We start from the raw sequence: 24,168 nt of genomic DNA on the forward strand, positions 1-24,168 counted from the left end.
AGTAAAAGGGTCCCAGAGACCAGAAGGGAGGAGTGAAAGAAGAAGTCTGGAGAGTGCAGCAGGGACAAGTAAGCTTAAGCTAACAGCGCTTCGTAGAACAAGGCACTAGACAATGTCAAGTCCAAGGCTAGTAGCAGCAAAGCCACGTCCACATCGCCCTCACGCGCGTCCAGTGTGGCATCAACGTCTTCGAACCAGGGCCCAGCAAGCAAATCGAAGAGTAAATCGAAGCGCAGATAGCAAGGTGATGGAGGGAGGCTTTTGGTCTTTTGTTGTTTCAAGCCTACTTGATCCGAATCATCGTTGGTAGAAAGCAGTGCTGTCCCATATTGCTGGTTCTATATGTAGCCGTCTACATCCTCCCTTTTCCCGACTTTCTACAAGTCTTGAGATAGAGAGACTTTCTTTATGTATTTTCCAGTTTTTATTTGTCTATTTTCTTTATATCCCGCCTTATTTGCACGCTCATTTCTTGGCCGGTTTGTCCTAGATCGATCCCCTGAAAATTATTGCATCGTCATTGGAATGACATGACGTAACCCTCGGCTTTAGGTAACCCTACAAACCCGATGCCCCACTTCTTTCTACCGAAAGCCGACAGACAACTTAGGGTTTCGTTCTCACTCCAAATCCGAGGCACTCTTACGATGAACGGACGAAGACTGATTGAATCTGTCGGTAGGCAAGATGGTTCGCATGACAATTGCATGTGCAGCCTGTCGGTGAGCTCCCCATTCTAACCCCCAACCCAGTGTAAAATCAGGTTACTAATGTTTCGTGAAGGCGGTCCAAAATTAAATGCCGTCATACCGGAGTTCCTCCGTGTCAGAAGTGTATACGCACAGGGCGTCAGGCGACATGCGAGTTGACCGAGCCTGTGCTGAAACAGCGGTATATCAGCCTCGCAGTCTTCCTCTAAAAGTAGCCTAGGAGATCCCACCTAGCTAATCCTATGCGTTGCACTTGTAGCCCGAGATACAACACAACAGCCTCTGTATGGCCTGCACTAGAACCTGGTAGACTGCCAGTCGAGAGTATCCAGATCCCACTTCCATCATCTCCGCCAGCACCAGACCAAGAACCCCAGCCTGTATGCACACCCGCGGCAGATCAAACAAGTGGGCTATCACATGTATCCTATCCAGCTGCAGCAGTGATCTACCATGCTAGCATTCTATTTGCCGCTAAGTTCCCAGATCTGCCCTTCGTGCACCTGCCGTCCGTGGCCCGTGACTGCACAAGCCTAGCCTGCCCAACAATACAGCCTAGTGCTGGGGTACAGCCAGTGCGTGCAGCCGTACGTGCCCTCTATGCAGCGCTAGTGGGCTTGATGGCGCCGCTGATGGGGGGAGAGGGCATCACTTCTGGACAAGTCGCCCTATGGGCGGAGATGGCACGGGAGACGGCTATGACCGGACTGCATTCACCAGATGTTGCCCTTGTGCAGACGCTAGCGGTTTTGGCGATGAGAGAATGGGGGCTGGGCCGGGCTCACGCGGCGTGGATGTATTCTGGTGAGTAACTTGATCTACTGTTAGGATGGTAGCGATGGTGGACTAATAGCAATCTTCTCTCACTCCCACACAGGTATGGCGTCTAGGATGGTGCAGGCCCTAAGCCATCAGCCAAACGATGCACCCCCATCCTCATCGCACGAGGCTGGTGTATTCAACCGCACATTTTGGGCCTGTTTCATTCTTGACCGGCAAATCACATGCATACAGCCCCACCCACCCATGATGCCCTTAGCCTGCATCGCGCAAAGTTGGCCATGGAGCGGGCAAGACTTCCTCTTTGGGGAACTCAGCTTACCCCCTTTACTCGGCCCCCCCGAAACTAACTCGGAGCTGGAGCATTGCGAACCCGTCACTAATATAGACCATGCGCACCGACTTGCGGTAGAGGGGTTCGATGTCTGGTACGATGTGCTTCGTTGGGTTGTTTCGGGCGGTAGACGGCGGTTCCCGCATGAGAGCCCATGGGAGCCTGATGCCGCCTGGATGAAACTCCGTGAACGCCTTAGGCTATGGCGGAGACGCCATGGGAGAAGATTGTGCTTCCCTGAGACTTCAGTAGAGACATATGTCTCTGTTGGAACCGGAGAAATGTTTGTGTTTCTGAATTTGATATACTATGCTAGGTGAGAAGATGCGGCTCATGTGCCCACCTGACACGGCCCAACCAACCTTTATCCCTCCCTCTCTGGCTATTCTTATTCCTAAGACTAATCTCATAAATTTAAGCGTGCTTTGGCTTGGCCGTGAGTGGGTCCCGTTTCTCCCTTCTGCATCAACTCTGCCAGACGGACCAGCAGATCCGCCCCTCCTTCCCCTCACAGCGCCCTCAAATTGGTGGGCAGACCAGGCTGCCGAGCTTTTTGGGGCTGCCTCGCACATCACACAAATGCTTTTCTCGCTTAGTACTTACGCCCACATCCCGCAACACCAGCCACCGTCACAGCCATTGTCGCAGGATCCATCCCACCCTTGTGCTGCGGCCTTAAGAACTCCATTTGCTGGAATATGCGCCTTTTCGGCTGCGACTATGAACATCTACGTGACATGCTTCCCGCTCATGAATCTGAATCGCAGTCTGGCCACAGCGGCACGGGACCACGAGCGCGATGTTGCGTACCTAGACGAGTTTCGCCGTATTTGGCCTCTGGGCAATGGTTGGTGGACAACCATTCATCAGCTCAAGGAGCTGTATCAGCGGGCAAGCCGTGATGGACATACTTTTCAGGGTGGCAAAACCCGCAATGACTATCTGAGACTTGAGTCGTCGATCCATGATCCTACCGGCATGCCACCTGAGCAGCATAGTCACTCTTCAAACATAGCCAGAATGGATAGAGGTGATGTTGCCATGAGTACTGGGGCACATGGAAAGCTTTGTACACCAGAGAGCAATCAGAACCAACAGCCTCCACCCACTTCCGGTATCGTTCGCCCTGAGGCTAATGCTGAGACTAATGCTGATGCGAGTGCCGGGGCGAGTGCCGAGGCGGACCCTGAGGCTGACTTAACAGATATTGTCGGCAACAGCCAAGAAGCTGTCTCTACTGCCCAAACCGCAGACTTTGCTTCTAATTGGAGTGATGTGTGGCTGTTGTTGGGCGACCAGCAGGAAATGCCGTTGGGAATGTGGGGCTGACAGCCCTAAAGGGGCTTGTTATATAATGGCTGCGTTACACACACACGACGTGACATTTGTTCACCAAGAGTTTGACCGAAGAAACCCTAAATCTGAAATGACTCCTTGTTATTTAGAAGTTACCCTTTATTATATCCACTTGTAATCACGCGTAGAACACCATCCGTGGTAATTGCGCTGTTCACAAAGTGGTATCGACTTCCGCCTCAACCACGTGATACGCCTCTTTTAACACTGTAACTGCGGTTGCAATTTCCTCCTCCGAGATGGTGAAGGCAGGCGCGAGCAACACGTGATCTCCCAAAACACCATCGATTGTCCCATGACCTGGGTATATCGCTACGCCCTTTTCAAGGGCTACAGCCTGCACTCTGGGCCCAAAATTGACATGGCCCTCAAACGGCTTGCGTGTGTCCTTGTCATTGACAAACTCAATGCCCCAAAAAAGACCACGTCCGCGTATCTCGCCAACATACTTGCAGCTAGCCATGGCCTCAAACACCTTCTGGCGAAGTAGCTCACCCATTTGCGCACAGCGCTGGAGCAGCCCGTCGCGCTGCACGATCTCTTGCACTTTCAGCGCACTTGCACAAGCCAGGGCATGGGCCTGGAAAGTGTGACCGTGGTTAAAGGCAGCCGACCCTGCGCGCAGCGCCTCAACGATACGCCTATTGGCTAGCACCGCTGAAAGCGGAATGTACCCAGCACCTAAACCCTTGCCGATGGTTACAATATCGGGAACGATGCCCTCCTCTTTGAAGGCAAAGAAGCTTCCAGTGCGGCCGGCACCACACATGACCTCATCTAGAACAAGGAGAACGTCGTACTTGGTGCACACTTTGCGAATCTTAGGCCAGTACCCACAGGGAGCTGTGACGCAACCTGAAGTAGCACCTACCATAGTTTCGGCTCTATACTTTGGTCAGAAAAACAGCCGATGCTTGATAGAGGATGGTAGAAACGAGGGACTGTTAACTTACATGAAGCATACTACATTCTCCGGCCCTAAACGAAGAAACTCGGCTTCTAGCTCGTCAGCCAGCCACTGCGAATACTCTTCTTCTGTAGTGCAACCGGTTTCACGCATGTACTGGAACGCATAGGCCGGGCTCACAAACGACACGTTTGGCATCAATACATCCTCATACGGGGCTCTCCGTGCCTTATTCATAGACACGGACATGGCACCTAGTGTGTTGCCATGGTACCCCTGGCGCCGCGCCACAAAGTGTATGCGCCCAGGCTGGCCTTTCTCAACCCAGAACTGACGTGCCAGCTTCAACGCAGCATCTGTGGCCTCACTACCGCTCCCAGCAAAGTACACGCGAGCCATCGATCCTGAATCGTCGTGGGCTAGCACAGCATGGGCCAGGGCTTCGGCACTGGCTGAGGTGTAGGCAGCAGTGTGAATGTAGGACACGCTCTGCAGCTGAGCCGTGATGGCAGCGATGATTTCAGGGTGTGAGTGACCTAACATGGTAACAGCAGCGCCACCGCAGAAGTCTAGGATTGGGTGGCTGCCAGGGCCTGCTGGGTACAACGTGCTGCCAGCGGCCGAGGCGATGAGCAGTGGCTGCTCGTGAAGAGAGCGGTGCATGAGAGCCGGCTCGATCGAGATGGTGGGGGTAACGGGCGTCATTGCAGAGCAGGAAAGTGAGAGGTTGTGGGAAGGGGACAAGACAGGAGAATGGGACTGAGGCTCGGACTCGCTATGGTCAAATGTAGAGTTTCATGGGCGTACATGCCTATTTACAAGTCCTGACCTTGAGGGAAACGGGGTGGCCTTTTATATATCGTACGAGGGGGGCATCAATTTACCATGAATTTATTTCTTCTCTTCTCTCTTTCTTTTAATTTTGCAAGAGGTGTGCGACAAAAGCTTTTTAGTCCCAAAGCCGAGCTTGAAAGCCGAGTTCCGGACAGACAGACAGAAACCACATAGGGCTAGGCTTATAGGCATATTAAAAACTAGCAATAAAAACAAGGAAGGGAACTAGGCGAGACAATGATAGCGCTAACACTTATCATAATCAGGCAGGGCAGAAGGCTGGCCGGATCACATGTCCTGCTGCAGGCAGGAAGGAAGGCAGGCAGGCTATACATATAACTACATGTTAGGTATAGATAGATAGCACTTATCATTCAGTGAATCATTAGGCAAGCCGGCGACCCCCACTGCCTAACCTCCCGCTTCTATTGCCAGCAGGAAATTTCCGTCCGCGCCGGCTTTTTTACCAGTAAATGAGGCCAGGCCGTGATGCTCTGCATACAGACTATGGGTGGTTGTACGACGTCAAATTTGGCAGCATAAACGGGCCCCCGGCATAGTCAATCCGGTATAAGAATAGGGCATGCATAGGGCATAGAAAAGAGGAGATAGAGGGGGGGAAGGCTATGGGCAGAGAGGCTTTGGTAACTATCTTGGCATCTTGGCATCTTGGCTAGAGGATGTCTTGTACGAACTGCCTTTTATTCCTTTTTTTTAAATTCTTTTTAAAAGGTCCCCTTGTTGGTTTGTTTTTGTCTACCTAATCCAATCCAGAATAATAAAAAGAAATATGGTAAAAAAAAAAAAGCTCACAAAAGATCTTCATCCTCCTCGTTTCTTTCGTTTCCTACTTCTTCCTTATATCATCAGAGTCGCTAGGAAAAAGGACACAGGGCGATATGCATGCAAGGCGAATATGGAGAAGAGATACAGACCAGATAGGCAAGCAGGAGCAATGAAAGGGGGGAGAGAAAGAGGGAAAAGAGAGTGATAAAGAGAAACAGTTTTAACAGATAACCCCAAAGCCGGTATGAACATGATGAGAAAGAAATAGGTAAAATATAAGAACGCCCAGATTTGCCCACAAGAAACAAGGAAATCAAAGAAAAACAAAGAAAAGAGAAAAGAAACCAGAAACACCGCAAGCCAACATGAAGGAAGAGAGACGTGATGATAATGCGGGAAAGGTTTAGGCTTGGGGTACCTGTCCAACCACTCCGTGTCTCTCCAACATTCTTTTCCTTGTTTTTTATTATTCATAAATGTGCGGATTTGACGAAGGGGGGAGGAGGGAAGGATGGAAAGTAGAAGAAAGAGAAAAGAAACAAAGACGTCATAAAAGCTCGAAGATCAAAAGGACCCTTTTCTGGCCCCCCCCTCCCCTCATCTCCCCCTCTCCTCCCCTTGTGTTCAGCCAACCAAGGAATGTTCTCGAGTAAGCAAAGGGAGAGACAGACAGAGACAAAAGAGAGAGGGAAGATAAAAAGGAATGGCCTCAACAAAAAATACCAAAGACTTTTTTCTCTTTTGTGTCGTGACAAGGAGCAGGGGAGAAAAGGAGAGACGGATCACCAATTTCGTCGAGTAGCCGAGTTCAAGGTCAAAAGGCCGAAAACCAAGCCAACTTAGGGGGGGCGGGGGGTTAAAGAAGGGAAGAAGGCTCATCCTTATTGTCGTCGTCGTCTAGCACCCGGCAGACAAGTTCGCCGTCTTGCCTCGTTTCGTTTCGTTTCGTTCATCTCCGAAGCCGAGCAACTAGCCAATGATGGAGCAAAAGCGTCACCGCCGTCTTCTTCTCCCTTTTTTTCTCCCTTCCTTTTCGTCCCCTTTTGTACAATGTGCAACATAAAATCGGAAGTCAGAGGATAAAGGGAGAGAGACAAGAATCATGAGATACAGGTTGCAGAAAGCCGTAACAATAAGCAGGAAATGGCGGTGCACGAGCTTGCGTTTGAGTTTCGAGTTGACATTTACGCCTTCTGCATCTTGTTCTTGCGCTCACGCTCAACCTCGTACATGAAATCAAAGTACCCCTTGTCGAAGTGGTGGATGCGGACATAACCGTCCTCACCACCGGAGGCATACGACTTGCCGGTAGGATCGGCAGCAACGGTGTTCTAGAACATGGTTAGCGAACAGGAAAAACAAAAACAAGAATCAAGCATCAAGCATCAAGCATCAAGAACCAAGAACCAAGAATCAAGACGAAAAGGAAAAAAGGAAAAAAGGAAAAAGGGAAAAAGCAAGCCCTGCTAGCAAAAGGAATTACGACCATTTCAGGAAGTTGGAGCCCAACGGCCGACCAACATCAATGCCAGCACAAAACAAGGCATAAGGCAAGCCAATCAATAACTGACAGCCGACAACCCAAAAAAAAAAAAAAGCCAAAAAGGGCAGGGCAGTGATGAATGGCTTATTAACTTACCAGGGGACCGAAGTGGCCACGCACACGGCCAATCTCATCCTCAAAGATCTTGTGGTAAAAGCGGGCCTCAAATTTACCCTGACGGGCGCTAGTTGTGGTGACATCGGCGGCAGCCTGACCACCTCCAAGAATGACAAAGTCCTTGTTGTAAGTCAGGGTAGCACTGTTCAAAGGCGTATCGGCAACATAGGTCTTTAGCACCGTCAGGTCCTTGGCGGAAATGAGCTTTAGAGGGAGAAAGCATGGTAGTTAGTAAAGGACGCAGTTGCACAGAAGAGGAAAAACGCATTCAGCTCTCGCCCCCTCTCCCCGCCGAGACCCGGGAGATGAAGAGAGAAAAGAGAAAGGGGACAGGCGGAAATCTCTGGCCCCTTTTCTTGCCCCTTCTCTCCAGTCATCGGGCACGCAGTAACTCAAACATACCTTGGCGGTCTTGTCCTTGCTGGCAGTGACAAAGTGGGTGCGGTCGGGCGACCACTGCAGATCCGTGATGTTGGCATTCAGCTCATGGATAGGGAAGTTCTCGAGCAGCTCGCCAGTCTTGCCATCGTACTGTGATACGGAACCGTCTTCATGGCCGGCAATGATGTATTTGCTAAGGTAGCTCCAGCCGGCAACGGTGGCCTTGCTGTTGTCACACACAATAGTCAGGGCGCGCTCATCGGTCTGCGGGGCCTCCGGATCAGGGTTGATGTCAAAGACAATGATGTTAGACAAGTAGCCCATGCGCTTCTCGGTTACACCCAGAAGCTTGGTGCCGTCCTCGTTGAATTCGACACGCTTGACGGCGGTTGGGAACTCCCAGCACTTGAGCTCCTTGCCGGTCTTGATGTTCCAAAGGCGGATAGTGTTGTCAGCGGAGCCGGAGGCAATCATGGTTGAAGTAGGATCGACATCGACAGTCCAGATGGCACCGATGTGGCCGTTGTAAGTACCGAGGCGCTCGCCATTGTGGGAGTACCATACACAGATCTGCTGATCCTTGGAGGTCGAGAAGACGAGATCACCATCACGGTTGTAGCTAGAAGAGACATTGCCATTAGTGATGGCACAAACATGGGATGGACGCAGAATGGAGAAATAGTGCGACGCCATCTCGGATGGGAGGGGGGGGGGGGAGAGAAGTTGGCAAGGTAAGGTAGCGGGGCCAGCCCGAGGAGGATTAAGGGGCTAAAGTGTGATTTGAACAGAGCGTCATCGTTTCATGAAAGCAAATGGATGGTAGGGAGAGGATATAAAAAAGCCAAGGCTATAGAAAAGAGTAGAGGTGAAGAAAAGAGAACTCACCGGACTTGGGTGAGGGCACGCTCGTGGCCCGAAAGAAGAATAGGCCGCATTATCAAAGACGAATCTGGAAATGTAACGAAGGGAGACAAGAAGAAAAGAGAAACAAAATGGGCGGAAATTTGGTGTAAACAAATTGCAAGCCGCAAACAAAAAAGGTGGCCTTTCGTTCGCTCGGGTAATCTGGTGATAGTTCAGTATTGGAGGAGAGAGAAGAAGAATGGATTGCTTGATTGGTGTTGTGCGTTTTTTGGTGGGGCTCAAGCAAAAAGCTGGATTTTTTTCTTGTGCCCCGCGATTCAGACAAGGCCCGCCCAGAAAAAGTCCAGTGACGCCTCACCGCTTTTCAACGCCTCAGGCACAGCTCCACTTTTAGAGGCGCTCGCCTAGCATAGCAGGCTGGGATATTTTGAAATAAAACCAGAACTCCTAAGATCAAGAGGAGGCAGAACAGAGAGTTACTGGCCAAGACCCATTTGCGAGGTAGATTTGGAATTTCGAGCTGGAGATATCGACAACTGCAGGCCTCTATAGCAATGCCGGTCTGGTACTCACAGTAGTTCTTTTGACTCACCGCCGTCTCTTGCCCTCTGCCGGAGGGAAGCATAGAGAAGTGCCTGGATGTTGAGGCAGAACCTAAACGAAGGCACAAGTAGACAAGTAGCAAGTGCAGAAATAACAATAAACTCAGTACTGCCACCGGCCTTGCAACCTTGCTGCATTTCCCTTCTTATCTGATCGCTTCATAGGCTCCCCTCCCCATACACTGATTGCCAACCTTTCTCAGCCATGCTTCTAATGTGATGCCTCTTTATCCCAGCCATGTATCCCTTATATAGCACATCCAGTCTCCTCGTTGCCTGTCATCGGTGTACAAGCAACAACGTTACTAGGATAAGCAGCAAAGTCGGAAGAGCTGAAACCGCGCTTCTAGCGTCTGATAGCAGACCAATTACGAGACTTCGTGCTTATAGCAGCCACCGGAGAGGCTGCAGCTATCAAGCCGATTCCACGCCTGTCATTCTTGCTGCTAGTACTGCCAATGCCCCCGCGGCGGCTGCCACAGAAGGTTTAGGCCCATCCTACACTCCGGCTACCAATGAAAGGCGGCAATCTCCCCGAAATACAGGCGATACGTGCAGCAACAGCACTAGCCTTCAGGACAGTCTTCAGGGCTATCAGGGCCACCAGAGCCCCCAGAGCCCCCAGGCCCATCAATATCACAACAGCAGACAGGATCTAGTAATACCACCAATGCCCAATCCAGAAGGTGCAGGCTTTTTTCTGCATTCCTTCCGTTTCAGTCCGCAGCGGGGGCATTTTACCTCTGAACTTGCATCATTCTTTCCCTTTGCTATACCCACTGTTGCTGAACCTGTCTCCCATCTTGCTACTACTGCTGCTCTACCTACTGTCACCTCTACCCAGCCTTCGTCCTGGCTACGTACTCAATATCAACACCGCCCTGTACCACAAGCACAGCCATATTCTAGCTCCCCCTCGTTTCTTCCTTCGTCTTGCTCTCTTCCCTTTTCTTCCTTCCAACACAGACAAGGAGACTCCCGCCAATATTGCCAGTCTCGTCGCCTGCACTCGCAGCCTCTGCTGTCGTTATTTTCATCCACTACATCACCATCCACATTTCTCACCCCCGCTATCATGGCTACCAAAATCGACGGCACGGCCATTGCCAAGTCCATCCGGGAGCGCCTAGTTGTCGACATCCTAAAGCACCAGGAAACTAACCCGCGCTTCTTACCTTCACTGAGCATCATCCAGGGTATGTCAGTCTATTCACGATATGCTTTATGCCGTATACCAGGAGGCCTGGCAGATAATTAGCTGACACAATCATTTATACTTTTAGTGGGCGACCGCTCTGATTCCAGTAAGCTCAAGCTTGATCTCAAGCCCCTCCATAAGCCCCTCCACAAGCCCCTCCAACTATGGTGATGGTGCATAGGGTTATTCACATTCTAACTCGGCTAATAACCCTAAAGCTACATATGTTCGGATGAAGTTGAAAGCCGCTGCTGAGGTATGTCTCGTAGTGACACTTACACTACCATAAAATGCAAGCAAATTCTCACCCTTGTGTATAGGCCAACATCAAATGCGAGCTGATAAAACTCCCCGAAGATGTCTCAGAACCTGAGCTTTTGCATATCATTCACGGCTTGAACAATGACCCTTCCATTCATGGAGTCCTTGTACAGCTCCCCCTTCCCAACTCAATCGATGAGTATGCCATCACTTCTGCCGTCGCCGACGACAAAGATGTCGATGGATTTGGCACTCGCAATATTGGCGAACTTGCCAAGCGTGGTGGCCGCCCTGACTTTGTCCCTTGCACCCCCAAGGGAATCATGACTTTGCTTGCATCTACTGGCGTTGACCTCAAGGGTAAAAACGCTGTTGTTCTGGGCCGCAGTGACATCGTTGGCGGCCCTATCAGTCACATTCTGCGCAATGCTGATTGCACCGTGACTACTTGCCATTCCAAGACTGTGAACTTGCCTGAGCACGTCAAGACTGCCGATATATTAATTGCCGCCATCGGCCAGGCTCGTTTTGTTCAAGCTGACTGGCTCAAACCCGGTGCAATCGTTATTGATGTTGGCACGAACTTTATTCCTGATTCTACTCGCAAGAGTGGCCAGCGCATGGTCGGCGACGTTGACTATGATGCTGCCTCTGCTGTTGCCTCTTTTATTACTCCCGTTCCTGGTGGCGTTGGCCCTATGACTGTTGCTATGCTTATGCAGAATGTGGTTGAGGCTGCTGTCAGTGCTTCTGCTCGCGAAAAGTTGCGCAAGACTGTCCCTCTATCCCTCAAGCTTGAGTCGCCCGTCCCATCTGATATTGCCGTTTCGCGTGCTCAAAATCCCAAGCAAATTACTACGATGGCCAAGGAAATTGGTATTACAGCCGGTGAGCTGGAACAGTACGGTGCTTACAAGGCCAAGGTTGGCCTCAAGCTTCTGAAGCGCTTGGAACACCGTAAAAATGGCCGCTATGTGGTTGTCACTGGTATCACCCCTACTCCTCTTGGCGAGGGAAAATCAACAACCACAATGGGTCTAGCTCAGGCTCTTGGTGCTCACCTTGGCCACCTGACCTTTGCCAACGTTCGCCAGCCTAGCATGGGTCCTACTTTTGGTGTCAAGGGCGGTGCTGCCGGTGGTGGCTACAGCCAAGTCATCCCTATGGACGAATTTAACCTTCACCTAACTGGCGACATCCACGCCGTCACCGCCGCCAACAACCTTTTAGCTGCTGCTATTGACACCCGTATGTTCCATGAGAGCACCCAAAAAGACGGGCCACTTTTTCGCCGCCTTGTCCCTGAAAAGGATGGCGTACGCAAGTTTGCCCCTGTTATGTTCCGGCGTCTGAAGAAGCTGGGTATCGACAAGACCGACCCAAATTCTTTAACCGAGGAAGAGGTCCGCCGCTTTGCTCGTCTTGATATCGATCCCGCAACTATTACCTGGCGTCGTGTGCTAGATGTCAACGACCGCTTCCTTCGTGGCACCACTGTTGGAACTGCACCTACTGAACGTGGGTTTGTTCGTGAGACTGGGTTTGACATTTCAGTGGCTAGCGAAGTTATGGCCATTCTTGCCCTCAGCACTGATCTTGAAGACATGCGCGAACGCTTGGGTCGTATGGTCGTCGCCAGCTCTACCAGTGGTGAGCCTGTGACCTGTGACGACATTGGTGTTGGCGGTGCTTTGACCGCACTGATGAAAGACGCAATCAAGCCTACTCTCATGCAAACACTTGAAGGAACGCCCGTGTTTGTTCATGCTGGTCCCTTTGCCAACATTTCTATTGGCTGCAGTTCCATCATCTCCGACAAATTGGCTCTGAAGGTTGTCGGTACTGAGCCGCAAGATTCCGATGACACTGCTGGCTTTGTTGTCACCGAGGCTGGTTTTGACTTCACTATGGGCGGTGAACGATTCTTCAACATCAAGTGCAGGACTTCAGGCCTCACCCCTGATGTTGTCGTCATTGTTGCCACGGTGCGTGCTCTCAAGGCCCACGGCGGTGGCCCTAACATTGTCCCCGGCACTCCTCTGGATCCTGTTTACAAGGAGGAGAACATTGAGATTCTCCGTGCTGGATGTTCCAACTTGCGAAAGCACATTGAAAACGCTAGGTTGTTTGGAGTTCCTGTTGTTGTTGCTGTCAACAAGTTCAACAGTGATACCGATGCTGAGATTGCCGTGATCCGCGAGGAGGCTATTTCCGCTGGTGCCGAAGATGCCATTCTAGCTAATCACTGGGCTGAGGGTGGTAAGGGAGCTCTTGATTTGGCCAAGGGTGTTGTTGCTGCTAGCAAGAAGCCCAAAAACTTCAATCTTCTCTACAACCTGGATCCCTCTGTTTCGTTCAAGGAACGTGTAGAAGCTATTGCTAAGAAGATGTATGGCGCTAAAGATATTGAGCTTTCTGAATTAGCACAAGCTAAGGTGGAGACCTACACCAAGCAGGGCTTTGGGCACCTCCCGGTTTGCATTGCCAAGACCCAATACTCTCTATCTGACAACAAGGACCTGAAGGGTGCGCCGACTGGCTTTACTGTGTTCATCCGTGACGTACGCCTGGCTGCAGGTGCAGGCTACCTGTACGCCTTGGCTGCTGACATCCAAACCATACCGGGCCTTCCAACGGCCCCCGGCTATCTTAATGTCGATGTCGACACTGAGACTGGAGAGATTAGCGGCCTTTTCTAAAAATACTACCCTATTTGCTAGAAAAGGCAATGCTCCTATTTGATTTTGCTTCTTTTCGTTTTGATTTAATATCTGAGATCCAGGCGGGTTTGGACTCAACGACGCATACTCACTTGTTGATTTGAAGATTCTTCTTTTTAGTAGTTGTATCTTTTTGTTGCTATATACCTTCGCATTTCTGTATGGGCTTTTTGCTTTAACACTGATAGAGTTCCGTATTCAATATTCTTCTTCTCACATGGTGCTACATCACTAAACGTTTGGTGTTACTTTGTGATACACTCAAAGTGATAAGGGACACCCAGAAATGAATTCAAAATCTGCAATTACTTGAAATTCCCAGTATCCCGCCGTTCCTTCCGAGTTTGTCTAACTGCAATGTGTCGTTTTCGAGCCCTACACCTTTTTTCGTTGCTTTCACCATCACCTGTCGTAATAATCAGATTCTTCGTCACTATCAGAAGCATCTGCAAGCTCATCAGCCAGACTAATCCCATGAGTGAAGGATTGGGTGGTCTCTATTGGTGAGTCACTCTGGGATGGAGATGAACAACTAACAGTCGGGCTCTTTCCGATAGGTAGCGCATCGTTGTTGCTGGAGTCAGTCATATCCGGCGACAAAGTGTTTTGAGCAGAACCGTCCTCCTTGGCTTGGGTCTCGCTACTAGTCGGAGAACCCCTACCGTCGGCAGGTGTAGGCTGACCACTTGCAGCACCTCTCACACGCTTGATAAAGGCGAGCGATGCATTGACCATTTTATCGTGCATTGGAAAGGCCTGCTCTCTGAGTTTGCGCTGGTACTCAGCACCTTGCCTGACCTGATGTGTGAACTTATTGGAATGTGTAGTGCACGGATTGAGAATGTGCAGAAACCTACAGCCGCACTTGGACTTCTGGTGGTCACGGCAACGGTAAATCTGGGCCTTGCACGAGCAGCGAGCATGGATGTCATCCATGTGGTCGATGGGGAAGGTTTCGTGCTGCCGCTTTTCCGCCTCAATGTCGTTGCGAAGCTTGGCTACAAGCTTTTTATAGGCTTTGCTTTCCCATGAGCGGGGATTATAGCTCTCAGCCGACGCGAGGCTTTCCATGGCTAGCGAGATATTGCCTGTATGCAAGTCGTTAAAGCCTTGAAGAACCATGAGACTGCCGGAGATTTCCGATTGATGAGGCGACGACTTATGGGCAATATCCGTACGAGGGAGGAATTCACGAACCCTTTGCATATTTTTCTCAAACGCAGAAAAGTTGCGCTTTGTCATGTATGAGGCCAGCTCAGCGCGCATAGTGCGAAAAGATACCAGCTCCAAGAACATTTTGGCATCCCTATCAGTGTAGCTGGGATTGGGGGGCTGGTCTGCCGACCTCTCCTTTGAGAAATATTCAAGAAGCTCTTTAGCAGACTGATGTCGGATCTCGCTGTTTGTCTCTGTCTTGATGCTATGTGTCGTTACGGAAGTTACGGCGTTGTTGACATCACGCTGCATGCGCTCTAAGGCCAGGGAGAAGTTATTAACCTCGGCTCCGATGACGTCCTTAAGGATCTTTTTAGATGGCATGCCTTCGAGAGTCTCATAGGCCGTGCGCTCGCCCTTTGATATCTTTTCCTTCAGCTCGCCTACCACCGTTTCTTGCTGCGAAGCTTTCCGAGCATATTCGGATAGGCTTTCCTTGGCATTATTCAATGCATGTTTTAGATGGATGCACTCATCCTCCTTTTGGTTGCACAGAGCCTCCAAGTCCTCTCTTTCTTCAGGCAGCGTAGACAGCCTTTGCTCGAGATCCTGAATCCGGCTTTCACGCTCGAGTATATCTGTTTCGGATTTCTTTTTGAGTTTTTCGAATTGTTCTTTGAGGTTCTCGAACTTCTGCGCATCAGAAGATTTGGCCAACTTGATCATTTCTTCTCGCCCCATGCCTTTGTTTATAGAGCGTAGAGTGGCTTCAAATCTTGATTCTTCAGTAGCGAGCCTATCGCCCAACGTGTCCACTTTCTCTTGAAGTTTGTTTGTCATTTTTCTGAGCCGACTATTGTCTGCCTTCAGGGATTCGTTCTCGGCCTTGGTGGCCAAGAGGTCGGCAACCTGGGTTTTGGCGCTGTTTTGGGCATCGATCATGTTGTGGTTTACATGGATGAGCTCCTCCTTGGCAACTGCAAGTTCCATCTCCATTCCTTTCACCTTGTCCACATGGTTTTGGACCTGTTTATGCAAGGCTTCTCGGCCATGACTATCATTGATGGTGACGTCACGCAGCTGTTCTTCGACATGTAGTAGGCGTCTAGATTTGTCTTCTAGCTTTTGGGTGAGCGAGGCTTGAGCGCTTTTGAGATCAGCAATTATTCTCTCGCGCTCACCAAGGTCACTCTTGTACTTCAACGCTTGGTCGTTAATCAGCTGCATCATCTCTTTGTAGGCGTGGCTTCCTTCGTCAAGAATGCTCTTGTCTGACCTGAGAAGTTTCAGCTCGAAGTTTGCTTGATAGAGATCAGCTTTGGTCTTCTCATGCATAGTTCTAGCGTCAGCTGCGTCTATTTCTAGAGTCCTAATCTGCTGTGTGTGACGCTGTGCCTGAGCTTTGATCATATCGGTAAGACTATCAACTCGGGCTTGAAATCCCCGCTTTAGTGATAAGCAATGGGCAATGGCCTTGAATTTACCAAATTTAAAGTCGCGTTTGATACTCTCCTTCTCAAGGCGCTCCCGGTGGCGCAGGCGAATGGAAAGGCTAAGCTTAACCTTCATTTCACGCATAGCTTCGAATGCTCTTTCAGTAGCAACCTTAGCATCACTTTGAAGTTTCGAGTGGTTTCTCCAGTCGACATCAGCTTGTAGCAGTGCAGCAGCAGCAGTGCTTTCATGAATTTCAGCAACTGGCTTATTCGAGGCGTAGTCTGATTCAGTGATTTCAAGGAGCCGTTCATGCAAGCTGCTAGTTTCTTCGGACTCTTCTAGGACTAGTCGTCGAGTCTGCAGGACAAGACTCTTATAATAAGCGGCTTCGCTTCTAGCTGTTCAGAGTTAGCAGGTTTGGAATCCCGGAAAACGGATATAAGTCAACTTACCATCTTCAAGAAGGCTTTGGCCATTTAAATACTTTTGGTAAACGCTGGCCCGCGTTATTCCGAACTCTTCGCCGTTCTTAACCTTGTCCATATAGCGCTTTATCGCCCGCATCTTGCTCAAGTCTTCCTTAGCAATTTTGGTGAAGGTTGAATAGCTCTTTTCCATGAATTTCACGGCCATGTTGCGAGACTTTACAGCCGCCTTGTCCTTTATGGGAGGGAAGATTTCAGCAGCCTTCTCCAGAGTCTTTTGGTAAGCATAACACATTCCGTTCAAGTAATCAATGCATTCGTTGACACCTTCCATTGCAGTGTCATGAATATCAAAGATCTCCAGCTTAGCTATTAAAGCCTTAGCCCATTCCTTTTTAGCAGCAGCATTATCCTTGATCTGAGCCTGGCTATCCCTCTGCATTATGTCGGCCATTGCCTTGAGTCTGGTGATTAGACCCTGCGCATCGGGGTTCTCAACTTTGTCAACGATCTCCTGCAAAATGGCAATAGAGCTCTGCATTTCGAGCTCACGATGCTCATACGTCTCGCGAAGCTCGTTTATTCTTTCCTTGTGATTCTCGGCCATTTCTTGCGAAGATAGACCAGCTTCGGTGCTGATCCATGAGTCACGCTGGAGCAAAAGCCTGTTCTCACATCGTAGACGAGAATTTTGTGAACGCAAAGTCATGGCAACACTGCACTTCTTGATCCAACTGGCAGTTCCTAAAGAAGGCCGTGGCCTGTTCTTGATGGGAGAGGCTGCATCAGCCTTGTCTTGCTGCAAGGAAGCTTTGGCGAGTTGGGACTTTAGACTTTCGACTTCGGCCTCGCGCACTACGGCATCTTCCTTCAGTCGGGAAATTTCATCTTGGAATTCGGCTCCAATCTCGGCACGTGTAGCTGCTCGTTGATCAAGAAGCTCTGTAATAGTGGGAATGGCTTCGGGGGTAGTCAACCAAGAAATCTGGGTCTCAAGAGCAAGTCGCAAGTTGTTTGCAATAGCCTTGACGTCGTCAAACTTGCGGTCATAGTCGTATGTGAGCCGCTCTAAAAGTTGGGCGTGTTGGAAGTTTAGGATCTTTTCAGCCCGCTTAACGGCTAGAGCGATATATTTGCCTGGTGATTTACCTGCCATCCCCAGCTCTGAGATCTGGGCCTTAGCATGCCTAAGCTCTTCTTGTACCATAAAAAGCTTGTTGGCCGTGGGATCAAGCTTTTCTCCAGTGCTGATATCCGTGTTGTCTTCGTCATTATCATCGGGAGAGCTGTCTTTGAACTTACAAAGGCCTTGGGTGGCTTGAGCCTTAGTATCAGCCAGCTGCGCAGTAGTCTTGTATCCAACAAGCCAATCTTGCCATTGTGCGTTATTCTTAGCTACGCTCAAGCGCGACATTGCCAGAGAGCGAGTCTTCTTCCTGCTCTCCTCACTCTCCCCAGCCATCTCATCCAATAGGCCACCAAGTATCTTGACCTCAAGAGCCAAGGCCTGGTTCTCAGACCTGTACATCTCCACAACATTGCGAATCATCTCCTGGTTATAGTTGCGAGAAGTCCGAGTTAGAGTGTTATATTTCCGGTTGAGATCCAGGAACTTGATGTTGCCATTCTTTTCCGTCAAGGTACCGATTTTAGGCATCAAGTGAGGCATGATCCTGGGAACCGAAATGCCCTGGCTTTCTTTCCATACTATGTATATCCTAAGTTTAAACTTGATGAGTCTTTCGAGGTCATCCATAGCACGCCGGTACTTCATGATGCTGTCGTCCATCATCTCAACAAAGGTAGAATAGTTGAACTTCCTTTCAACCATTTTCTTGAGTCCGTGGTACGTTATATGGCGAATGTTCTGAGTCGAGGGGTTCCCGACTACCGCCACCTCGGTGGGGCATGACGCATTGAGCTTCTTGCTCCTCTCTTCAGCGTCTTGGGGTAACATATTCTTGGGAGCCGGCTCCCAAAGAAGAGTATCGTCAGCTTCGCAGTTGCTGCCCGTGCAGTAGCCAGTGCCGATTTTTTCCATTTCAGGACTAGCCGTCTCGTGGGGTCTAGCGCATTCCTCGGAACAGTGCTCTTCGTGAAGACGCATGTAGGTTGGCAGGCGAAGTCGGCGTTGGGCAATGTCCTTCTCCAAGAACTCTATCTGGGCAGAGTAAAACTGCACATGGGTAGCAATAGTTCTCATCAGTTGTCGACGCCTGGTCTGCATGTCCTTAGCACCCAAGCCAGCCATTGCGAACTCCAGATGGAGCTTGCTTGTCTCAAACTGCAGGTCTCTTTCAAGGTTGAAATTGGCTTCCTGGTAGACCAACCTATTCATGGCCTGCCCAAGATTATCGACGTATGATGCCGGAAAAAGGTCGTATTGCTCAACATCGGCTGATTTTGGGCGGGCAGTTTGGTAGGAGCTAACGACATGATTCAGGGCTGTATAGAGCTTGTGAGGTGTAGTTGTTCTCCTGCTTATCTGCGCCTTGGCATATTCTCCTTCAATCAAGGTCAACAAGCCGTCAGGCGGCGCCGACGGAAGCGGAAGTGGGGATTCGGGCTCAAGGATCCTTTTAGGATCATTTGTAGGAGGGGGCGACGATATCTCAGGGCAGTGCTTAGGCTTGATATATTCTATCTCCGCCTCCAAGTAATCATCGTCAGGTCTAGGTCCAAGCTCATCATAGAATTCTTGATCAATAACGGTAGGCGGCTCTTTGAAGCTGGCAAGCGCGAGGTCATGTACATGCCTGTGCGAGGGGAGCGAGTCGTCGACAGAAGGCATCACGGGCGATCCGGGTGTGGATTCCATGCCAGGCAAGTCTTGGAGAAAGGTTAGTACACTGAAGGGCAAGACCATACTCTATCCACAACGATAACTTACAAAAGGGTCCTATAACAAAAGCGAACACGAAGAGTCTAAAAGGATTACTAACAGCGAAAATAATAAAGACGATATAGTAAGCTAGACGAGTTGTCCAGAGGAAAAATAGCAACGCTACTCGCCGAGGAAGATTCCGCAGTTCTTATAGATCTTGTTTCAAGAAAAACGTTGGTTCGTTTTGGCGCTTTCTTTGAAGCTGTTTTCTTTGATGTTTCTAGTCTGTTCTAGCTGAAACAACTAACATAGATTCACATACATAGGCGCACAGAGAGACAAAGACAGAGCTACGCTGTATAGTGTGTGGCTACGGACCACAAGAAGAAAAGAAATCTATTTCTGGATTGTCGCCCAGGGAAGGGCCCTTTCTGTTTTTGAGCAATATCGTTCTCATGAAAAACTATCACGTCTCTAGCTTGGCCACCACCACGGCTAGCACAGCAAAGAAGCCAGTCAGCTGCTTGATGCTATCTCGCAGCTATTTGCCCTGCTGCTCTCACCAGCACATGGCCCTGCCATGGCGGCTGTTGCTGTATCCTCTCCTGCTCCCCTTGTTCGTCGTTGCTCCTCTCCTCGTCATCCCCAGGGCTCTGCCTTGCCGGTGCAGCAGGTCTGCCAACATCCCGGACTCTTTGTAGCAAATATGCCTCATCATCTGCAAACACTGCCGGCCTGGGCTCTGCTGTGTCAGCTTTTCCACACCCCTCTCTGAGTGTGGCTCGTCTTTCTAGCTGTTGCTGAATCATGGCCTCCCGCTCCATAGCCATGTTGGCCAAGCATTTGCGAGCCAGATTCTCTGTGTCTACTGCAGAAATGTTGATGGCACGCTGGTAGCAGTGCCGGGCTTCATCCCACATAGTCAGCGCTCGAAAGCAGTGGCCGCGGTACAAGTAGGCTTTAGCTTGCATTCCTAGCAACGAGAAAATGGAGCCGACTTGCAGGGCTTGGTCTGCTTTAACAAGAGCCCTTAGAACATCTTGTTGTGTTTCTGCAAGAACCAGAATAATGTGGCAGGAAAGCAAGAGGGTGTTGATGCGGGCTTTGACAAGGCCCTTGGGTGGGCGTTTTTGCGCCATTGAATTAAACGGCGGTAATTCTCCTTGTCCCTTATTTAGGCACGTCGTTAATTTTTTGACCGATGTGATAACAGCAGATCACAAACAAAAAAGGAGAGCCACGGTTATGAGCGATGGTTAAGAGACGCTACAGACTGGGTAGCCTGCGTCTTGGGTTCTGATGTCTTTTTGTTATGCTTTTGGTGGGTAGAAAAAGATTGAGCTGTGACTGGCTGCAGATAAAAAGCAAGACGAAAAAGAAAAGCGAAGCTGGGATAGCAAATTATACGAAGATGAGATAACCAAGAGGAGGGATCTTGAGAGGGAAGGGGGCAGCCGAGATTGGAAGAAGCGAGAAATAATAGATAAAGAACCCCCGATAGATTTAGGCTTAGATTGGGTTCTTAGGTCTTTGATCTATCTTATCTCCCTTAGCTTCGTGATAACGAAGCAGGCCAGGCTCGACTGTGCAGTGGCTTTCTTCTCTTCTTTCTTCCTGTCAGATACAAGACAGCGAATAGCAGTAAGAAAAGTTGAGGCTACCTATAAATGCCGTCGATATTATTGGCGTATATGGCAAGAACGGGCAAGAAAAGGCAAGAGCTCAGCTGGGAACAGAGAGCGTACAAACAAGGAAACTGGGCTGGCTGGACGGACAAAATCTTGTTTGGTAGGTGCGCCGTTTTCCTTTGCGATTTTTTTTCTTGGTTGACTGGCTGGATTGGCTGGAGATGCGAGGAAGGAAGAACCAAAAAGCTGTGACTCGATGCAAGGCAATTGCCAAATTCAGCGCGGCTGCATATCCCGAGTCTTCCAGGTCGGATCGCTTTCTAGATTGCCTGATGTTATAACGCCGTTCGTCCTGTCCTTTTGGCGGTGTTTTTTCTTTTTTGCTATTATCTTTGACGAAAAAAAGAGCGAAAACAAAAGGCGAAAATGGAGGGAGGCACAGTTGCGTGTAGCGGGAAACAGGAAACAGCAGATGTAGCAATCCAGGATCAAAGATCAAAGACCAAAGATCAAAGAAGATCAGGGGGGGGGTCCTTTGAGGGCACCTATAAGCAGATGAGAAAGAAAGAAAGAAAGAGGGAGTTGCGCACTGCAAACTATAGACTGAACTGCAATGCGAACTAAACGGTGGAATGAAGAATAAACAGGAAAGAAAGAAAAAAAAATATACATGCAAGAATGCATGAAAACAAATGGAACTTCAAGGGCTTCTCCTGACCAAAAATAAACAACAAACAAGCCCAACTTTTCCTTCTCCTTGGATCCCCCAAACGGACGGGCCACTTCTATTCGCGGGTCGGTTTGTTTCTAGTTGACTGGCTTCTTCCTTTGCCAGGATGGCGAGCTCTTCTTTGCAGCCTTCCTTCTTCACCCACATGTTTCAGATTGAAATAGGTTTCTGAGACCTAGACTCTAAGCTGAGGGCAAGATTTCCAAGGGGGCAGGACTTCACGAAAGGGAACACCAAGAAGAGGCGGCCCACGTTCGCGAGGAAGCGTATCCCAGGTCAGGCTGGCTAGGCCATAGCAACGGGTGCACTACAAAGTTTAGCAGAACAATCAAGTCCAAGCTTTGGCTATAAATATGACAGTTCTAAAATGCGCGAACTACTAACTATACTGGAATTCGAAGATGGTATAGCAGGGTATAAAGTACCCCTTCTTGGGGCAATAACAGCATGATGCATGCTGGTTCAAGCACTAAAGTGGTATAAGTGCATGCATATAGCCCTTGCAGGGGCGAATAATACAGCCCATATTAGAGCACCAACCCGCGGGTGCTGCACAAGGCTCTAAAGCAACGACCGGCTTTCATAAACATGACGCTGGGTATTTTGTGCAACAGCGTTTCTGTAAAAAGAGACATGTTGCTCTCTTCCTGGCTGGCGGTAGAGAGGCTGCTTCGATATCGCAACTTTTTCCACCATCGGGGCCTAGAGCCCCCTGATCTTGGAACTAGAGGGTAGCTTTAGTCTACTACACTATCCCCCGTTCGCCTAAAAGCCTTTAAAAGAATTGAAAGTAAATCTTCTCACTAAGCCGCAAAGCTGCGAGTGAAGAGAAGACAAGGTGGTAGTGATTGGCGATACACCAAGCACACGATAGTCCCAACACAGCAAGCTGCAAACAAACATCGCTGGCTATGGAAACTTGCGCAAAGCTCGCATAGACGTAGATCTTGCTAGATGCAATCAAAAAGCGAGGACATTCTATGCAGAAAATCTCTCCTTCAACCCCCCCCCCCCAAAAAAAAAAAGAGCTTAGGGTTGCCTTCGGGTCCAGATCTTGTGAAACCTGAGTTGGAGTACGCTCATCCCCCCATGGTTGCGCACGTCATCTCCCTTTGATTGGCTAACCCTAACTTAGGGCAACGTATCTACTTGATAAACATTCTAGCGCGCCTCGAAAACAACATCATCTTGGGCCACAAGATTGTGTCTCTGATGCTTGCTTCCTTTCCCTCTCCACTAGACCAATGCTATAGAACATGCTATCAGTTAGACTATCCGGCTGCCCAAACCCACTAGTAAATCCAATTGGGCTTGTAATGTGCGCCTTTTCGAGCCCTGCACCAAGAGCTGTGCAGGCTTGCTGCCAAAGGCGCTGGGCCTCTTCGAAGCGCATAAATCGCCTGCGGTCACGCGTTGAGAAGCCGCTAGACCGCGAGATCTTCAATGATTTTGCGCTTCTGCGCGACAACTATGGTACGTAGATACCTGCGGTTTTGTGTCTTGCCCTCTTGTATGCTTGTACACCCTGCCCCCCCCCCCTGTCTAACTGCCACTTGACATGCTGAGCTCATATCCCCTAACTGTGTGTAGCTGTCCCCAAGCATACTATCGTTCTAGCCCACGGTCTCTTTGGCTTCTCGCAGCTTGACCTCAGCCATGATCTAGGGCTACGCCCGGGCCTTTTGCCTCCCATTCACTACTGGCACGGCATCGTCGACGCACTGGCCTCACGCAACGTCCGTGTAGTAACGACGTCTGTCCCACCCTCTGCCAGCATCCAGCACCGTGCAAACCATCTTGCACGGCAGATTGCCACCTTGTGTCCACGTGAACCAGTCAGTGTGATTGCCCACAGTATGGGTGGCCTGGATGCGCGTTGTATGCTCTCGTCTCTGCGGCCAGCTCGCGACCAGGTGGACGTGCGGGCCTTGGTGACTATTGCAACACCCCACCGTGGCAGCCACTTCGCCAACTACGTGCATACAGTGCCGCTATTACCCCTTCCCCGACTGTACGGAATATTACGGCGTGTAGGCTTGGGTACCGAGGCATTCCAGCAATTAACCACCGGATATATGCAAAATACGTTCAACCCGCTAACGCCTGACGTAGAGGGCGTGCGATACTTCTCCTATGGGGCTACAACACCCAAGCCGTCGTTGTTAAGTCCGTTCTGGCTAACGCATAGGATTATCAGACGCAGAGAGGGCCCCAATGATGGACTAGTGAGTGTGGAGAGCAGCCGTTGGGGTTCGTACAAGGGCACACTAGTTAACGTGTCTCATCTCGACCTTATCAATTGGACCAACGTGTTTGCGCGCACTGCTCGACATATAGCCGGAGTTCCTGAGGGCTTTAGTGCCATTGCCTTCTATTTAGCAATTGCAGACATGCTGGCTAAAGAGGGACTTTAGCGCGGAAAGTGGGTTGGAGACGAGCGGTAATGCTATCAGAATGCTACCATTACAAAATTGGAGGTGGCAAGTCGGAAGATGCTGTCGTAATCAGGGTAGAAACAAGCTTTAATGGGGGGGAGCTAAAACTAGCATTAGGGTGGGAAAACTAGATCGGCTCTA

The 24,168-nt window shown here is 49.9% G+C and overlaps 7 protein-coding genes across 7 annotated transcripts; 3 read left to right on the forward strand and 4 right to left on the reverse strand.

Annotated features, from left to right (window-relative positions):
• Positions 1-2,133: 2,133 nt before the first annotated feature.
• HOO65_040223 (putative fungal specific transcription factor) lies at positions 2,134-3,153 on the forward strand (the record flags this gene model as incomplete). The annotated part of the gene is made up of 1 exon (XM_071000608.1): positions 2,134-3,153. One exon carries the CDS (start codon positions 2,134-2,136, stop codon positions 3,151-3,153), a length of 1,020 nt encoding a protein of 339 aa, XP_070859066.1.
• Positions 3,154-3,334: 181 nt separating this feature from the next.
• HOO65_040224 (putative aminotransferase) lies at positions 3,335-4,792 on the reverse strand (the record flags this gene model as incomplete). The annotated part of the gene is made up of 2 exons (XM_071002807.1): positions 3,335-4,064; positions 4,134-4,792. 2 exons carry the CDS (start codon positions 4,790-4,792, stop codon positions 3,335-3,337), a joined length of 1,389 nt encoding a protein of 462 aa, XP_070859067.1.
• A 2,099-nt stretch (positions 4,793-6,891) lies between these two features.
• On the reverse strand, positions 6,892-8,683 carry HOO65_040225 (Eukaryotic translation initiation factor 3 subunit I; the record flags this gene model as incomplete). Its single annotated transcript, XM_071002736.1, has 4 exons — positions 6,892-7,038; positions 7,347-7,571; positions 7,770-8,367; positions 8,634-8,683. 4 exons carry the CDS (start codon positions 8,681-8,683, stop codon positions 6,892-6,894), a joined length of 1,020 nt encoding a protein of 339 aa, XP_070859068.1.
• A 1,606-nt stretch (positions 8,684-10,289) lies between these two features.
• HOO65_040226 (C-1-tetrahydrofolate synthase) lies at positions 10,290-13,372 on the forward strand (the record flags this gene model as incomplete). The annotated part of the gene is made up of 3 exons (XM_071002553.1): positions 10,290-10,410; positions 10,631-10,668; positions 10,733-13,372. The coding sequence occupies 3 exons, from the start codon at positions 10,290-10,292 to the stop codon at positions 13,370-13,372; spliced, it is 2,799 nt and encodes a 932-aa protein (XP_070859069.1).
• Positions 13,373-13,795: 423 nt separating this feature from the next.
• HOO65_040227 (Cytoskeletal protein Sojo) lies at positions 13,796-19,201 on the reverse strand (the record flags this gene model as incomplete). Its single annotated transcript, XM_071002467.1, has 2 exons — positions 13,796-16,383; positions 16,438-19,201. 2 exons carry the CDS (start codon positions 19,199-19,201, stop codon positions 13,796-13,798), a joined length of 5,352 nt encoding a protein of 1,783 aa, XP_070859070.1.
• Positions 19,202-19,764: 563 nt separating this feature from the next.
• Positions 19,765-20,373, reverse strand: HOO65_040228 (uncharacterized protein; the record flags this gene model as incomplete). The annotated part of the gene is made up of 1 exon (XM_071000609.1): positions 19,765-20,373. One exon carries the CDS (start codon positions 20,371-20,373, stop codon positions 19,765-19,767), a length of 609 nt encoding a protein of 202 aa, XP_070859071.1.
• A 2,535-nt stretch (positions 20,374-22,908) lies between these two features.
• Positions 22,909-24,006, forward strand: HOO65_040229 (Lipase 2; the record flags this gene model as incomplete). The annotated part of the gene is made up of 2 exons (XM_071002910.1): positions 22,909-23,065; positions 23,183-24,006. 2 exons carry the CDS (start codon positions 22,909-22,911, stop codon positions 24,004-24,006), a joined length of 981 nt encoding a protein of 326 aa, XP_070859072.1.
• Positions 24,007-24,168: the final 162 nt, after the last annotated feature.

This window comes from Ceratocystis lukuohia (genome assembly GCF_044167205.1).
Source record: "Ceratocystis lukuohia strain C4212 chromosome Unknown Supercontig4_pilon, whole genome shotgun sequence".
Lineage (NCBI taxonomy): Eukaryota > Fungi > Ascomycota > Sordariomycetes > Microascales > Ceratocystidaceae > Ceratocystis > Ceratocystis lukuohia.